General features: G+C 48.1%; 1 protein-coding gene across 2 annotated transcripts in view; it reads left to right on the top strand.

Annotated features, from left to right (window-relative positions):
* DIP2C (disco interacting protein 2 homolog C) overlaps positions 1–18,559 on the top strand; it is a 193,753-nt gene that overhangs the window by 99,123 nt on the left and 76,071 nt on the right. The window contains exons 2-5 of one of the 2 annotated variants that reach the window (XM_055137624.1): positions 420–491; positions 1,657–1,824; positions 9,224–9,334; positions 14,850–14,975. In XM_055137624.1, coding sequence (XP_054993599.1) covers positions 420–491; positions 1,657–1,824; positions 9,224–9,334; positions 14,850–14,975 — 477 coding nt within the window. The remainder of the gene's footprint in view (positions 1–419; positions 492–1,656; positions 1,825–9,223; positions 9,335–14,849; positions 14,976–18,559) is intronic. The other variant, XM_055137625.1, reaches the window with a different exon arrangement.

The raw sequence follows: 18,559 nt of genomic DNA, 5'->3' as shown, positions 1-18,559 counted from the left end.
CCACTTATTTCCAAAAATGCCCTCACAGCTTGATGTCCTTAGCATCAACACACTTGTCTAGGTCATGGGAAGGAATGTTAATAGCAAAGGCATTGGATGCCGTTTCCCTGTTGCTGCCCACTCCGTTCCCTGCTGATGCACTGAGTGGTGTGCACATGTGGGGGGACGTCCCTGCTCCTCTGATGTGGGAGGATGGTCATAATCGCTCTTTGGGTCTGCCGGAACCCCCCTCATTGCACCAAGGAGCGTAGAACTGAGCCGGGATGGGTGGTGGTGGTCTGTTGTTGCAGACAGTTGGAAGATGGGAGTCTGGGAGGGGCCAGCACTAACTTTCTTGCACATTGTGATGTCAGCGAGGACTGTGCACCCTCTGCTCAGCCTGCTGGAACCATCTCAAACTTCTTTCCCTTCTCTTCTAGGTGACATCACGCAGAAAGGGTACGAGAAGAAGAGGTCGAAACTGATTGGCGCCTACCTGCCCCAGCCTGCGAGTATGTAATCTCCGAGTATGATTGCCCCTCCTTAGCCTTAGGAGTTACCTGGAGCCACAGAGAACAAACGTGCATGGCCCCATGGGATGTGGCCAGCCCTGCCCTCTGCAAGGCTGCAGCAGCTAGGTCTCCGCAGGAGGAACCTGGGTTTGTTGTTGGTGTGCCCAGCTCAGCCAGCATTTCGCTGCTCCAGAGCATTGATGTTTGGTGGCTTCAAATTCAATAATCCAGCAATAAGAGAACAGTTAAGGTTTAAATATGAGCCTCGGTTTAGTGAACTGAAAATCAATGCTGTTGATTATTGTCTAGATCAGGGTTTTTGTTGTTGTCACTGGGGTGGGGGCAGATCAGGAAATTCTTTGCAGTTATTACAAAATGTTGCATTTCTTCCTCAAAGTCTAGCCCCACTGCACTGGCAGTCAGTGGGCCTTTGACCCAGCCGCTTCTCTGCCTCTCAGGACTGAAAGGAGGGTGCAGAAATCTCCCTCAGGTGTGCTTCACGGAGCTGCTTGCAATGTGCTGGATCCCGCTCAGTGTTGACATTGAAAAGTCAGCAGCACAGCCTTGTGGTGTGGTCCAGGGTGCCCGAATGCAGCCTTGTCAGGAGGTTGTCTCCCGGGCCTGGTCTGCTCTCAGCTGTCCCGGCATGTCCTGGCGCTTACTTTCCAGGACCCCTGGCTGCTGTGCTGTGTTCTACTGCTGTGGTTCTGACATGGTTCTGGATACTAGCGTTAGTGTATAGGTACCCCCCACTTAGCATTGGGTGGGGTTCCTGTAGGCTGCATCTAAAAGTAGCAAACTTCTTTTCTGCAAGTGAGTTAGAGCAGATGTTTTTGGGGCTGACTGGCAGCCCTGTGTGACCTGTGGGCCCCCAGTCATTCCCACTCCCCTCGACAAGCCGTGTCGGGGCCAGGGCAGGTGGTTGAGTGTGGCTCCCACTGGCCGGGTCTCTGTTTCTGTGCCTTACCTGACAAGTGGAAGAGATGTGGGGGTACGGCCCCGAGACGCTGGCCACCGCACGCAGCTCCGAGGGTGGCCCTTCACCCAAGTCCCTTGGCTGTTCTTTGTGCTGTTCTGCATGGGGTCAGCGGCTCTGTTCAGTGCTGTAACAAATTTAAAAAAAACTAAAGTTTGGATTAATTAGTTTTTTTTCAACTTGTTACAGCAGCGAATGGAGCTGCCGTGGTCCGGTGTAGACTGCAGCACAGTGACGGAGCCCCACGGAGGATGCTGCACGCCGGCAACCTGGGGGTGTGCGACATCCGAGACGCCGTGGTCCGAGAGCGGGTGGCCAGCACCGCGGGAAACCGGCCTCTGTTTTACTTTCGCTTTGGTGAGCGCACTTTGTGGAGAGACCCTGGGGCAGGATGCCTTGGAGAGGGAAGTGAGACTGCAGGGCTCTGTATTGGGGGAGCTTATGACCATGGCTACTTCACAGCGCCTCCGAGAGCACTTAGGAGGGAGAGGTTGGCAAACCCTAAGATTCTTCTTGAGTGTATTGGTCAGCAGTGCCTTGCAGCCAGCAATCTGGGAGGTGGCAGCTTGCCACCTGACTCCTGAGGGTTACAGGAGTATGGTAGTCAGGAAGTCGTGGTGGGCATTTTTAGAGGAATCTCTGATAGGGGCAACTTTTCCTTGCTCTTAGGACAAGAGTGGCTGAGCGTAGTGCACCTTTTTTATAAACAAAATGAAAAACCAGATGGTTGCAGATTTAGACTGTCCTTCAGGGACTTATTGCCCCTTATTAATTCACTGAAAATCACACACAAGTTAGAAAGTCAGTGAAAGTCCAGAAGCCCAGAGCTGCCCAGAGCTGCTGACGGCTGTCTGCAACGCCGTGTCTGTGGGGGGGAGCAGAGGGAATCAGCAGCAGTGTGTGGGTCCGTGGCCCATTTTCTCAACTTCATACGTTGGCAGAAACTAGAAGAGGCCAGAGAGGTTGTACAAGGGCCATGGGCTTGCCTTGCATGTGGCTAACCCTGGTTCCATGCCTGGAACCATGTGATTCCCCAGTGCACAGCCAGGGCTAACCCTGGCAATCCCTTAGTACCCTGGGTGGCCTGAGTGATCCCTAGTGTTGCAGGCCAGCTGTGGTGAGGAGCTGCTAAGTCCAGTAGCACCAGGAGGTGCTCACTCTGGCACCCCTGACCTGTGGAGTTCCTTTCTTAGCAGGCCATTATGTGACCCTGTTTTTGGGCCCTTGTATTGTATCACTGGCCCGGTTGAGAAGAAGTTGCTGAAGGTCCCCCAGGCCTCCTGAGTACCACCTGGGAGCTTCTTCCCTCGATAACAACAAAAGAAATGGTGTGAGGGCTGCTGAGGGAATTCCAGCTGTTCCATATGCCCTGGCTCATCCCTGACTCAGTCAGGGCTAGATTCATGGCTGAGCCGTAGTTTACCTCCTGCCAGTATTTCAGGGAAGTGCCTGAGAGCAGAGGTACCCCAGGTGTCTCTGTCTCCAGCAAGCAGGAGAAAAGCATATTTCCAAAACAGCAGATTTCTTGCTAGCAAGCCTGTAGCTGAAGAAATCCTCTTGGTCAGGACCTTTAGAAAGTCTTTTCTTTTCTTTTCTTTTTGAGGTGGGATGTATGTGCAGGTGTGGGGCTTTGGGGCCACACCTTGTGGTGCTCAGGAGTTACTCCTGACTGCACTCAGGGATCACTCCTGGTGGGCTCTGGGGACTCTGTTGGATGCTGGGTATCCAACTTAGGTCAGCCGTGTGCAAGGCAAATACCCTACCTGCTGCACTATTGCTCCGGCCACCAGGAATTTTCCTTGCTGCTGTTACTCTCCCATACACTTTCCTGCCGGGGGTTGGTGTGTTTCTTGCCATTTGATCGGAGGCCCTGCTAGCATTTCTGGGCACATTACAGGTAGCCCAGGACAGCCTGGACAGGCGTTTCTGAAAGAAACGGTTTTCTTCCAAGAGAAGACTGGGGAAGTGTTCGTCTGGCAGGATCCCTTCAGTGTCTGGTTGTGTGACATCTCTTTAGAATGAAGCTCAGAAAGCAGAATGTGAAGCCACTCTCTGTGAGTCCTCACAGCCGTGTGGACAGTATCTGTACTGCTCTGTGGCCAGCTTTGGTGAGGAGGTGCCAAGTCCAGTGACAGACTGTGGTGCCCCTGTCCTGTGGAGTTCCTTTCTCAGCAGCAGGCCATTACATGACCCTGTTTTTGCACCCAGCCACCCTTTACTCTCTGCTCCTGGGACTCAGGTGACCAAGTACTCCAGGAATCTTGGCTGATGTCTCGGGTGGCCAGATGCCATCACTGCTCCCTGAGCACCACTGTAAGGCCTTCTCCCCCATGGCCGCTCTGCTCCGCGTGGGCTTTCTGCTGTGAATGACCCCGTGACTACAGATACGAGTGGAGCCTCTCAGACCTTCCTGCCATAGCATCCTGTAGTGTCACACTGCTTCCCACGCACAGTTCAGAGCTCAGTGTGTGCTATTTGTGCCTGGGCTTCCGCTTTCTAGGGCAAGCTTCACACTCCTTCACAAATCTCACGTGGGCCCGGAGAGATGGTGTAGCGGGGCAGGCACTGGCCTTGCACGTGGCTGACCTGGATTCCATCCCTGGCACCACATGTGACATGTGGTCCCCTGAGTCCTGCCAGGAGTGATTACTGAGCACAGCTGGGTGAAACCCCCCAGAACTGTAACAACTGCACTAGCCTCCCTTGTACATTGGCAGACTCTTATGGTTGGCCCAGGAGCTGTCTCCCATCTCACAGCAGCTGCGTGAGGCCGTGGGGGAGGCAGAGCCACTAGTAGCCCCCAGTGGAGCCCTCCAGCCCCAGCCTGCACAGCCAGCCATGAGCATAGTGAGCTGTGCCTCATGCGGGGTCTCCACTTCTCAGGGGTCTCTGAGGGTTTCTGATTCAGATCAGCTTGATGAGAAACGGAAATGCTTAGTAGCAAATCACTGATTTGTGTTCTGAAATTTCAGGCAGCAGGACTTTGGACATGAGTCAGAGCTGAGCTGGTTACTCTCCCTGTTTGACCCCAGGACTGAGGGTGTGTCCTCTGGCAGGGAGGAGATGTGCCCATCATATGACATGAAGAATGCCCTTTGGGGATTCTTCCCAGGGTGTAAAGTGAGCCACATGCCTGGAGTCTGCATTCCACGGGGAAGTTGGCAGCTGCCCGTGACCTCAAACTGCCTGGCTGGTTCTGATTCTTACTGTGTTTCTCAGAGCCAGAGGCGCCATCGAGTCCCTCTTTCATCCACCTCAGAGCTGCAGTCTCACAAAACCCAGCCTCCCTGTGCTGGCCTCTGGGAACCCTGGTCTCTCATCCCTCACCAGCTGGCCCCGGGCTGTGCGTCGATGATCTGTGCTCAGTCTGCTGAGTGTCTCCCTTGCCTCTTGGTCATGGTTTAGCTTCCATCCATGTTTCTGCTGAAGTATCTTTCCTACATCCTTCCTGACTTCCCTTAAAAATGTGTTGAAGACAAGTGTTTTAATACTTTTATTACCTGAACGTAGAAGGTTCTGGCTATTTTCTAGAACATTTGACATCTGAGGAGTGAAATGTTCCAGACCTCTGGGGGTCAGTAGCTGTTCTGTGGGCCCTCTCCCAGTAGAACCCTGCATAGGACCCTTCTCCAGCCAGCAGGTGTGAAAGGGCGGGCATTAGAGGGGAGAGAGCTACCTCACTAGGACTTCACAGAATTGAGATCCTGCGTCAGGCACCATTGAAATTCTGATAAAAGTGGCATCCTTCTCTGCTTTCTCTCCATTCTCCCTTCTCTGGGGAGGAAAGAGTGTCAGGGCGAGTGAAGGTGTGGCAGGACAGGGCAGAGCCTTGTCAATAAACAGGGGCTTCCTGTTGTCTCTGCTGTTGAAGCACGGGTGTGTGAAGGGGGAGTGAGGTGCTGGGGAGAGACTGGCATCAGTGGTGGCATCTGGTGCCCCGTGACACTCGGCATGAGCTCTGGCGGCGAGCCAGCCATTGCAGGTTGAGCCCGAGTGCTGGCCTCCTTCTGGACACACCCCAGGGCAGTATCAGGTGTTCCCCAGCGGGGTGTTTGCAGACTGGAGAGGACTGGGTTCGCCCGGCTGGGGTGGTTCCGCCTCTGCTGTCCTGTCTCCTGTGCAGCCTTGGGAGGGCTGGAGGTGCTCTGTGACCTGTGGCAGGAAGCAATAGGTGCCAGTGCCATGGAAATGGGTCCCTCAGGTCTACCTGGGAAGAAATGAGTGTGTGGCTCCTTCTCGGCAGAGGGACTGAACACTGGTAGAGAGAAGGAGAAAGTAAACATCTGGCGTGAAGGTTTTGGCATCAGAGGATGTTGGCATCTCAGCGACAGCAGTGGGTGAGATTGGTGTCCCTGGGCTCTGGCTGAGGAAGGCTGAGGGCGGACATGTTTGCCTTGCAAGCATGATGCCACGCGTTTATTCCCTGGTGCTGCTGCTGAACCCAGCACAGTCCCAGCACTTCTGCCTGTGGGAGCCCTGGCTCTTTGTGAGCAGAGGGGATCTATGCTGACGCCAGGTGCTTGTGAGCATTGAGGCTGCAGGTGTGGTTCCAGTGAGAGCCTTGGCTGATGCAGGCTGTGCTTCCAGTTGTCTCTCCTGTGTGTCCCTCCCGTGTGTCCTCAGCTGATGCAGGCTCTGCTTTCAGATGTGTGTCATGTCCCGTGTGTCCATATCCTGCCCATTCACTGCCCCCCGCCCCCATTCAACAGGAAGGAAGGGAAGGAGGAGGGGAGAGTGTCTTCTGAATTCCTGTGGCAACAGGGTGCAGGGATGATGTGAGCAGGTATAGTTGACCTGTCAGGAGGGGTCTGTGTGTCCTGTGGTGCCTCAAGGAACAAAGAAATACAACTCACGACTGACTTTTGTTCGTGTTGGAAAGTATTTCTCAGTTCTCTTGAGGTATTTTGAATGGAAAGCCAAGAGATTGGGGGCAAGAGGACATACCGCAGAACAATCAGGTGCAAGGTGGAAAGAGGCAGCACACTGGCTGGAACACTTGCAACAGGGTGGGACCCATGGAAGGTGACAACAGGGTGGTAAGCCACGGCTACAGGTCAAACATGCAGACTGGTACCCACTGTTTTCACTGTTAGGCTGTGGGCAGTGCTTTCGGTCCTCTTGAACTGTGGTGTCTGCTGGCTACATGTGCTAAGTTTGGGAGACAGTGCAGAAGGTGAGGAGCCCAACCCCAGGCACCAGGATGAAGAGGCCACTTCACCTGGGCAAGGGACCAAGACCTTCCAGCTTAGCTACGTGGCTGTGCTGAGGCATTACCCACAGTCTGATCTGTTCCAAATGTGGGACTCTGCACATAGGCTCTCAGAAGGGGGTGCAGTAGCACCAGAGCAAGGAACGTCAAGTCTAACAGTGCGCTACTCTCCTGGACTCGTCAGCGAGGGCTCGCACTGAGCACTTAGGTGAAGGCAATCAGTCCTGTTTATTTTCTGTCTGATTTTACCAGTCCTTTGCTCACTCACCTTTTTTTCGTTTGAAATCAACACATCGTTGATTTGTAAGTGTAGAACCTATCTTGTCCTGCTTGTTTGCTTAGAACACACTCTTTTCCATTGGAATATTCTGTTTCTCTGTATACCCTACTCAGTGAGATCCCCCACTTCTTTCTTTTGGGGGCACACTGATGGTGCTCTGGGGTTACTCCTGGCTCTGCACTCAGGAATTACTCCTGTCAGTGCTCAGGGAACCTTATGAGATGCCTGGGATTGAAGAGATTGTCCACTATTTTTTTTTTTTTTGGTCTGACCCTGCGATGCACAGGGGTTACTCCTGGCTTTGCACTCAAGAGTTACTCCTGGCAGTGCTCAGGGGACCATATGGGATGCTGGGGATCGAACCTGGGTCAGCGTGTGCAAGGCAAACGCCCTACTCGCTGTGCTATCGCTCCAGCCCCGATTGTCCACTTCTGAGTTCCTTTGCATAGTGCAAGTATTCCCTATTTGCTTGTCCATTTTTGAAGAGCAAGAGTTAATGGTTAAAGTTTTACACCAGGGAGTATTTATTTCTGAGTGGTAGTGATCCCTTTCTCACAGCACTTGGTTTTTTTTTTATATATATTTTTTAATAGTTTATTTTTAATTAGTGAATCAACGTGAGGGTACAGTTACAGATTTACACATTTTTGTGCTCATGTTTCTCCCATACAAAGTTTGATAACCCATCCCTTCACCAGTGCCCATTCTCCACCACCAGTAAACCCAGCAACCCTCCCACCCTCCCCAGTCCTGTCTCCCCCCACCCCACACTGCCACTATGGCAGGGTATTCCCTTTTGTTCTCTCTCTATGATTAGGTGTTGTGGTTTGCAATAAAGGTGTTGAGTGGCCATTGTGTTCAGTCTCTAGTCTATATTCGGCCCTCATCACCCTTCCCCCACATGACCTCCGACCACGTTTTACTTGGTGTTCCCTTCTCTGAGTTGCCCAGAATGAGAGACCAGCCTCCAAGCCATGGAGACAACCTCCTGGTACTTATTTCTACTATTTTTGGTTGTTAGTCTTATAGTCTATTATTCTATATTCCACAGATGAGTGCAATCTTTCTATGTCTGTCTCTCTCTTTCTGACTCATTTCACTTAGCATGATACTTTCCATGCTGATCCACTTATATGCAAACTTCATGACCTCATTTTTTCTAACACCTGCATAGTATTCCATTGTATAGATGTACCAGAGTTTCTTCAACCAGTCATCTGTTCTAGGGCACTCGGGTTTTTTCCAGATTCTGGCTATTGTAAACAGTGCTGCGATGAACATATAAGTGCAGATGTCATTTCGACTATACTTTTTTGCTTCTCTGGGATATATTCCCAGCAGTGGTATTGCTGGGTCAAATGGGAGCTTAACCTCTAGTTTTTTGAGAATTGTCCATATTGTTTTCCAAAAGGGCTGAACTAGTCAGCATTCCCACCAGCAGTGTAGAAGGGTCCCTTTCTCCCCACATCCTCTCCAACAGCGGTTGCTTTTGTTCTTTTGGATGTGTGCTAGTCTTTGTGGTGTGAGGTGGTATCTCGTGGTTGTTTTGATCTGCATCTCTCTGATGATTAGTGATGTAGAGCACTTTTTCATGTGCCTTTTGGCTATTCGTATCTCTTCCTTGGTAAAGTTTCTGTTCATTTCTTCGCCCCATTTTATGATGGGGTTGGATGTTTTCTTCTTGTAGAGTTCAACCAACAGCACTTGGTTTTATCTGATGGATAATAGAGGTGAGGGTGTCCAGATTTGGGCAGCTGGTTCAGTATCAATCAGTTGTTCTTGTCTGACTGTATTAGAATTTTGCAATGAGTCATCAAAACCACACTGAAATCTTAGTTTATTCCACTAGTTAGCCATGGAGGAAGATATCATAGTAGAGTTGTGAGTGAACCAAGCTGGAAGCTAATACTCAATTGTGATTATTTGAATTAGATTGTTAAATTATCCTGTAAGATTTATTTTTAATTTAATCTCCATGGAATGTGAGACAAAGGTGATTTTACATTTTCTCAAGAATTAGCCCTGTTTGTGTATTCATTACTTAAATAAAGAGTCAGGATGACCTCTGCTTTGGGCTGAGCTCATTCTAGCCCCAAGAACAGAGTGGGTACCTGGCACCTGTTCACGTGTGATGGAGAACCTGGTATTAACTCTGGTTCTGAAGGGGTCAGTGATCATGTTCTCCTCCACTGTACATTTCTTGATGACAGCACCTCTCAGCACATTTGAGCACCTGAACCCTCATCTCCTTATTCTCTCCCGATCAGGGGTGGACCAGGCTTTGCCTCCAGAGCGCCGGCCTCCCGTCACTCCTTCCTCTGCTTCTCGCTATCACCGACGAAGGTCCTCAGGGTCACGAGATGAACGCTACAGGTCAGGTAAGGCCAAAATGTGGATTCACTGATACTCTTGGGGGTTATGCTGGGAACTGGGCCACGGTAGGTCTGCAAAGCTGTGTGGGAAGGACCATGAGCCTGGGCATCCTATACATGTAGGATTTTGATTTGCATCAATGAGAGCTGATGGAGCTCTTGTGCTGCAGCAAGTGTTCTTTCTCCTAAGCACTGCAGCTGCCTTAAACATACCCCAGAAGCTCAGGAGGCCCAGGGGTCACTATTAGTGCTTGCTCTGACCCCACTTAGCACCTTCCTCCTTGCCCCTGCCCTCAGTGTGCTGTCTGGATATTTTTTTTTTTTTTGGCTTTTTGGGTCACACCCGGCAATGCTCAGGGGTTACTCCTGGCTTTGCACTCAGGAATGACTCCTGGCGGTGCCCGGGGGACCATATGGGATGCTGGGAATCGAACCTGGGTCGGCCGCGTGCAAGGCAAACACCCTACCCGCTGTGCTATCTCTCCAGCCCCTGTCTGGATATTTCATAGAGACCGTTACTATGGAGTTGATGTCACGTATTGCGTTCATGGTGCTGTGGACTCTCAAGAGTTCCTGCAGGTTTCCCCTGGTGTGTGGTTTGGCTCCCCTGAGCCAGCATGCAGGAGCTTAGACCTGACAAAGAATGGACCTGGCGCTCAGGGTTGAGCTTCCCGTCAGTTCCTGCCCATTTACCCGAGTGACGTGGGATGCTTAAATGATCAGATTCTAGCACCGTACATGAATTCTGTCACTCAGATAATTGACCTAATTAACAATCAGTCTAGTCAGCTATATAGCCAGAAATTTAATCTCTCTTGGTAGTGTATTTTTTCCTTTTCACTCTGAACCCTTGGCCTTACATTGTAATGAGCTCTTACTGGAATTCTTTATAATAGCTTATATCACTTCTTTTAAATAACTTACTTTGGAAACTTAAATTTAGTTGGAAAAGGAAATAAATGAACACTGTTTGCTGAGTATGTACGTAAAAAATGTCAAACTCTGTACTATGTACTTCATTTCTTTTACTTAATAAAGGCTAGAGTGTTAGCATGTGGATTCTTTAATACCCTTTCCCCAACCAGAAACCAGAAACCTTAGGTAAAGTGGCCTTATTTCCATGGCAGCCATGTCAAGTGTCGGAAGGACACTTAAAGTACTTAGAGTACTTTTCCTGTTTTGGTGCCTGATGCACAGTGGATCAGGCTCCCACTGCTCTAGGCACCCTGAACGCTGTGGGGTATTGAGGTTGGTCTGCATTTAATTCTGGGCTCATGCAGCCACTTGCTTTGCATCATGGAGTGATGATGGACGCACCTGTCTGACGTGAGGCAGGAGGGCTGAGACTACGGGGTAGCTCCCAAGTACTGTCCAGTGCTATGACTAATCAAGTGTCCATCTTGAAAGCAAAAATGTGGCAAAGTTAAAAGTGACTGCTTAGTCTGAGTTTGAGAACCGTGACTCTGAAGCTGTTTAGACAGGATTCTTTTGAAAAAGTGAGCTGGGTGCATCTGAACCCATCCCTGAGTCAGGCTATGCAGATGAAGTATCTGGTCTGCCTCACGACAGTGCTCCCTACTGGAAGGAGCTGTTCCCTGGTTTTCACTCATTTGACAAGCACTTGGCTCATTTTGTGTATAGACTGTCTACAGTGCATCAGAAATGCAGAAAATGATGCTTTCAATCTCTAGTAAGTTCTTATTGCCAGAGTGTTGGATTCCCTTACCCCCCTCCCCCTCACACACACATACACACCTGGAGAGGCCTTTCTACTCCCCTTGTCTGCTAGCCCTGCCATGGCTCCTGGTGCATGCTGTATCATGCCCTCCGAGCCATGTGTTCTTCTGTGGGTCTAATCCTGTGGGAATGAGCCGGTGACAGCATTCTCAGTGCAGTCGTGGAGGGCAGAGTATGCTCTTTCAGATTCCACACGGCCAGGTCCCTCTGTGCTGCTCTGCCCCACATAGCACCCTAACACTGACACCCACTTGTGGTAAAAACTGGACTTCATGACAGTTTGGTGCAGTTTCAAGACTTTCTGCTCTTCTAGCCTGTGTCATGGTGCACAGCTGCACCCTGGGCTGTGCAGGTATGGAAATGGCCTTGTGGGAGACACTGCTGTACCTTGACCCTGAGCCCCACAGGCAGGAGGTGGGTGAAAATAATATGGGCATCTGTGCTTGGGTCACATTGTCTGGATCAGGCCATGCACTTTGAGAAGCATGTGAGTGGGGCTGGAGAGATAGTTTGACAGTCCTGTCCCCCATTTTTTTTGATGCAGAGGACCTGGCTTCTTTCTCTGGCACCACATGGTGACCCCTCCCACCCCATCCCCAGCACCAGGCCATGAGTAGCCAATCTGCACTGCCAAGTGTGTGGCACAGAAACCAAAAAAGAAAAAGAAGCTTCACTGTGTCAGGAATATGCATGATGTTGGCTGGGTTGACCCAGCTTCCTGGCTGAGAGTAAGGATGTCAGGGTTGTATTTTTTTTGTTTGTTTTTTGCTTTTTTGGGTCACACCCAGAGATGCTCAGGGGTTACTCCTGGCTCTGTGCTCAGGAATTGCTCCTGGCAGTTCTTGGGGGAATCATATGGGATGCTGGGAATCGAACCTGGGTAAGGCAAATGCCCTACCCACAGTACTATCCCTCCAGCCCAAGGGTTGTGTTTTAAGTGAAAAAAAAAAATGATTGAGATGCAAGATAGTACAGGGGTTAGGTGCATGATGTCAAACCAAGTTTGATTCCCAGCACCACATGCCCTGCAAGCATTGCCTGGTGTCTCCATGAAGGGCCCTGAACATTGTCCCATGTGACCTGGTAGTTCCACCATTGAAGGTTATGCACAGCACTACGTCCTTGGGTCCTGGCCCTGAATCACTGGCCTGTTGGCAAATTTTGCCAGGAGGGACCCTGGCCCCTGAGCATTGCTAGGGAGGCTCCCCCTGCCCCACCATGAGATCACTCAAAATTTGTGATATTCATTGAAATGGGTTATAGAAATTAGATGCCTGAAACATTTACATTGGGCAGGATAAGTTCCTGGAAATGGAAGAAGTAGTATTTAACTTAAAATTTTAAGAAAGGATTGTGAGATAATCCTCAGAGAAAAGGAAGGAAGAGAAGAAAGGAGGAATAGAAGCTGTGGCTCTGATTTCTGCTCCTGCTTGAGGTAGGCTGGGAAAGCCTCACAGCAAGAAAGCTTACTGAGCAGAAGGCTGTTTCCTTCTCTGATCCTGTGAAGTACTCCACAAACAATCTCTCCAGACTGGACTTGGACACCAGGAATGAAGGGGCCATGTGATACTTTGCAAGATGGACAGACAGGAAGGGCGAGTTTGGAGTAGCATGTGGAAAGGATGAAAGATGGAGTGATGAAGATGAATTCTTCATAGTTCCTATTGTCAGTGGACCTTACAGATGAAAGTACTATCATAATTGGTGACTCTGGGACTGGAGAGATAGTACAGCAGGTAGGGCTCTTGCCTTGTATGTGGCCAATTCGAATTTGATCCCTGGCATCCCATGTGGTCCCCTGAGATCACCAGGATTGATCCCTGAGCACAGCTGAGTGTGGCCCCAAAATAAAAACAATCCCCTACCCTGCAATGCAAAGAACTGGTAAAACTTCAAGAATAAGTAGATAAATGTAGTGTTGCAGGGACGAATTCTTGCCGTAATCAAACATGGGCCTACCCAGCAGGTAGGTTAGTAGGGACATAGTTGAGCTCAACTGCATGGAAATGACAATTCTGGAATATTCTTAGTAGGCAAATACACATTTTCACATAATACTCACCAAGATAATCTATATTCTGGGCTATAAAATTAAAAAATTTAAGAGTCAATGTATACTCTCAGATGATAGCGAAATAAAATTAGAAATCAATAATATATACCTGAACAAATACCCCCTCCCAATCAATACAGATTAAATAGCACATTTCTGAAAAGCTCATGGAACATTGAGCTCTCATTTGAGCCAGCAATACCACTTCTGGGAATATATCACCCCATCCCCAGCACCAGGCCATGAGTAGCCAATCTGCACTGCCAAGTGTGTGGCACAGAAACCAAAAAAGAAAAAGAAAAAGAAATCAGCCAATCTGATTCTGTTTACTTTCTAGAATGAGAGAAATGTTATTCTTTCCCAATTCATTTTGGACAGAGGCCTGATTCAATAAAAGATGGCAGTGTGAAAAACAGAATTACAGCACATTGTCTACATAAAAATCCCCAAATTTATGATTAATTACTAAAAATAATGAGGGTATAGCATAATGACTAGATAGAATCCTAAGAAACAAATTAATCACATTTCTCTGCATTCACTGCAAATGGAAAAATACGAGAAAAGAAGAAAGACTGTGACTGTCCCAGCAAAGCTCCCTTAGGAACCTGGAAAAATTCAAGTGAGATGGGAGACTGATGGTGACATTGTTGAAGTTTTAGGGCAAAGGCATTAAGGCTAAAGCAAGTCGCTCTTCTGTATGAATGTGCCATCAGTATCCTCTAGAGATCGCCTCTCTCTTGGTCAGAGATGTTTCCTCTTCTGTCAGACATGTCTTCTCTTGTCAAAGATATCTTCTCTCAGGGGTGGGGGATGGGGGATGGGGATGATGGGTGGGAACCTGGGGACACTGGTGCTGGGAAATGAACACTGGTGCACGGAGGTGTTGGAATACTATAGGACTGAAATCTAATCATGAACAGCAAGATTCAAGGGAGGGAGACACAACTCATGGGCTAGAAGTAACAATTTTAGCTAAGACAGAGCATCCTACGTTGCCTGTCACTGTGTGGGACCTTTGCCTGCTTTAACCCATGAGGTGACTCACAAGCACCAAGCGCTCACTTTGTTCAGTAGCATCCTATGGCTAGCCAGACAGCGATCCCTTCTCTGTTCCACCTGCCTTCTCCCCTTCACTCGTGAAGCAGTCTTCCAGCTATGGAGCAATCCCCCTGGCCCTTGTATCTACTGTCCTTGGGTATCAGCCGCATGTGATGTTATTCTGTACTCCACAAATGAGTGCAGTCCTATGTCTGTCCCTGTCTTTCTGACTCATTCAAAATGTGATGTATTACGGGAACTGGAGTGGTATAGTACAGTGTGTAGGGCACTTGTGTTGCATGTGACCAACCTGGGTTTGACCTGGCATTCTATATAGTCCCCTGAACACTGCCAGGAGTAATTCCTGAGTGCAGAGCTAGGAGTAACCCCTGAGTCACCCCTCTGGCTCACCTCCCTCCCCCGCAGCAAAAAAAGTGATCTATGAAGAAGTACACAAATATCAAAGCATATTCACCTTGAAAAAATCACATGGAAGTTTATGCCAAGGTAGGTAATATTTGATGATACATATTATCAGACTAGATTATTAAAAGTCTGCAGGGTCATTGAAAGTCTTTGTACTGGTGCATTGGAGCTAGCAGTCTAACTTCTCCTGCCCTCCACTCCCTGTGTGGGGGACAAATTCTGTGTGAAGACAGAGCCACAGGATAACTGCTTTTCTCCTTCCAGACGTGCACACAGAAGCTGTCCAGGCAGCACTCGCCAAACACAAAGAAAGGAAGATGGCTGTGCCCATGCCGTCCAAGCGCAGGTCCCTGGTGGTACAAACCTCAATGGATGCCTACACACCCCCAGGTGAGTGGGACTCCTGCTCAGCAGCGGGTGACATTGCCACCAGAGCTTCATTCTTGGTAGTATGCACAGTAACAGTCCTGTTGCTCAGGTTTTGGGGTGTCAAGTCCAGAAACAGCCTGTCTGCCCAGAGCTAACTGGTGCATGTGTCCTTGCATAAGACGGATTTCCAACCTTTCATCCAGACTCAAGTCTTACAACACTTTCTTCATTCTATCACAGAAAAAGTATACATAGTTAGTTCTTTTTTTTTTTTTTTTTTTTTGCTTTTTGGGTCACACCTGGCGATGCACAGGGGTTACTCCTGGCTCTGCACTCAGGAATTACCCCTGGCCATGCTCAGGGGACCAGATGGGATGCTGGGATTTGAACCCGGGTCGGCCGCGTGCAAGGCAAATGCCCTACCCGCTGTGCTATCTCTCTAGCCCCTACATAGTTAGTTCTAACAGACTTTGAGATCTTCTGCTCAGATTGGTATAGAACTTTTTCCTCAGTTTTTTGTTAGGGTCTGGTGTCGATAATTTTCCCCTCTCCAAACCTGCACAAAGAGTTCAGCCAGTAATGCAACACACAAGTGGAGTTTATTAAGCCAGCTAGCTGGGGTCAAGCTTCTAGGCACACAGGCTCAAGCAAGACCCTGAACAAGGGAAAAGCCACAAGTTTTATAGTCAGTATTTACATTATAGCTTGTACTTACGAATTTTAACAAAAACATAAGTGAAAATGCAAGTTTCATAATTCAGAAGAAAACGTACTTTCAAATAGTACAAACAAGCAGTTACAGATAGGTGATATAGACATGTTTTCAGAACATTTTGGCAGCTACCCACCTGCTTGTGTCTGGGTGGCTTCTATAGACAGTGAATAGCGATTATGAAACTATTTGCCAAGACCGAGTTTTCAGACCAATTGTCCTTCCCTTGCAGATGGCCAGGGGGGAGAAACGGGGTTTTAAGAAAAACAAAAAGGTTTAAGTAAAACAAAACGTGAAGCAGGAACCAGGCATGATGGAGTTGCTCCTGCCCCGCTCCGTGTCCAATACTTTAAAACATACCATGTCCTAACATTGTACTAAGAAACTAGAAGATTGAAAATGTGGCAGCCCCTAAATTTGGGGTCATTCAGCTTTTCATATCAAGTACAGATGGTATTTTGACCTCTGAACCATGAGGTGCCACCCGGAAGCGCTCATGGGAACACATTGGCATGTAAGTGCACCCTGTCTGTGTTTAGGGGAACAGTCCTAGACCTACATCTCACTCATTCTTGATACACAGCACCACTTTTATTACTCTTGCTCTTTATACAACTGCCTCAACCCCTGATGTACTCAGGCCACGTAAGTAGCTCTTGTTTCACAGTCTCCAACCCCAAGTTGGATTATTCAGAATGCAAGTCGTGGCGAGGCTCACTAGAAATTCTTCCTTGATCCTGGGATTCACATGGCTTCTGCCTCCACTTTCTGCAGATCTGAGTCCTCTGAGTACCTCCCGGCGCGCTCTCAGCCGCCACGTGTGCTCACAGGTCACAGAGAGGAGAGCTAGGTACAGAGTTGAGTATTTGGGTGTTTGGGATTTTGCAAACTTCAGTCAGCTGTGCCTGGGTATGACTTACACAGCCCTGGAGCTTCTGTGTACCTTGTGGGTACTAGGCAGAACTTCCCTCAGGAGCGTAGCCCTTTCTGGGCTTGTTTTGTTGTTTTATTTGCTGATAATCTAACAGTGCTCTTCATTAAAAAGCTGTAATCTAGTGAAGAAGGGCGCCTTATTTGTCCTCTTTCCTTATGCTGAGCCACAAAATATGATGGGCTATTTAAAAATCAGCCCAATATACTTAGTCCTGTTTTGTTTCTGGTTATAGTTTGCCAAAATTTATCACATGCTAAAATTGTTTTTTTAGTTTGCTTGTTACCAGCATTTGGCTATTGTAAATAATGTGATAATAGTGTTCATGTATGTATCTTTGTGTATGCACATAATTCATTCACCTTTGATAGGTATCTAATTGTGGAATTAATGAGTCTTATGGTAAGTTTGCATTTAACTTTCACGCGACACCAAGTTCCAGCAAGCAGCTGCACACTTCACATTCCCACTGGCATGGTGGGAGGCTCCAGTTCTCCCTTGGTCTTACCAGCACTTGGCTTTGTCTTCTTTATCCATTATAGCATTTCTGCGGAGTGTGACATGGCATCTTGTACTTTCGACTTATATTTTCCTAATGGTGCTAAGCATGCTTTTATGTATCCATTAGCCATTTGCGTAAATTCATTGATGAAAATCTGTTAAAATATTTTGCCCAGTTTTCAAAATGAATTGTCACTGGGTTATGAGTTCTTTCTATAATCTGGATACAAATCTGTAATCATATATACACTTTGCAAATTGGGGTTTGGGCTTTTATTACAAAATGCTCTCTGTGGCAGACAGAGTAACAATTCCTCTGAAGAGGTATATGCCCTGATTATCAGAACTTTTATCAATTTGCATTGGATAAGATCTTTGTGAATGGGATCAAATCAGGATCTGAGATGTGGTGGGGTGAGGTGATGCTAGACTAAGCAATGGGCTTATTGTAATTAAAAAGGCCCTCTTTGGGGCCAGAGCGATAGTTCAGTCAGTAAGTCATTTGCACATTGCACATGACCTGGGTTCAGTCCTCAGCACCCCATATGATACACTGAGCCCACCAGGAGTGATCCCTGAGTGCAGAACCAGGAGTAAATCCTGAGAACCGCCAGGTATAGCCCAAAAAAACAAACACAAAAAAATTATACAGAAGGTCCTCTTAAGTGGTTGAGTGACAAGGACAGTGATCCAGATGTTGGAGCAATATGCTTTTAAAGGTAGACAAAGGGCCACTGTGGAGAGTACAGGTGGAAGGCGCAAAGGCACGGAGGAGTAGATTCCCCTGAAACTCCCCTGGAGGAAATTGACCATGCTTAGAGCTCAGATCTCTGACCTACAACGAGGGGGGGGGCTGGGCGGGACAACGGAGTCCCTGTGGGTTCAAGCCTCTGAGGGTGTGGTTGCTAGTTCCATTACCAGTAAAAAGAAGAGTTTCTTTTGGAACTTGTTTTTATAATGACAAAGTTTTACTTACCATTTTTTAATTTTATGAACTGTGCTTTTGGAATTTTGAAAGTTTCATGGTTTGCAGACCTTCATTTAGGTCTATTTTGCATTTTGAACCAACTTTTGTTCTAATTTGAGGTATGGGTCTACGTCCTGTCTCCACTATGTGGATATCCAGTTATTTCAGTGATATTTGTAAAAAATAACCTTTTTTTCTCGCTGAATTACCATGGAACCTTAATCAGAAGCCATGCGTATAAGTTCTCTATGCATATAAATCAGTTGCCCATGCATATAAGGTGTTCTTTTTTTTCCTGGCTCAGTTCTGTTCCTTCAGCATGTGCACCTGAACTTGCACAAATATCACTGTGGCGATTAATGTCATTTTTGATTAAGTTTGAAATCAGATGGCAGAATCCTTCATCTTTGCTTTTGTTTCTCATAATATGACTAATATAGATCCTTTATAATGTGCACGTGGATTGTAGAGTGGGCTTTCAACTTAGAACCCCA

Source organism: Sorex araneus, chromosome 5 (genome assembly GCF_027595985.1).
Source record: "Sorex araneus isolate mSorAra2 chromosome 5, mSorAra2.pri, whole genome shotgun sequence".
Lineage (NCBI taxonomy): Eukaryota > Metazoa > Chordata > Mammalia > Eulipotyphla > Soricidae > Sorex > Sorex araneus.
The sequence above is the reverse complement of the archived record's forward strand: the minus strand, read 5'-3'. Positions and strand labels throughout refer to the sequence as shown.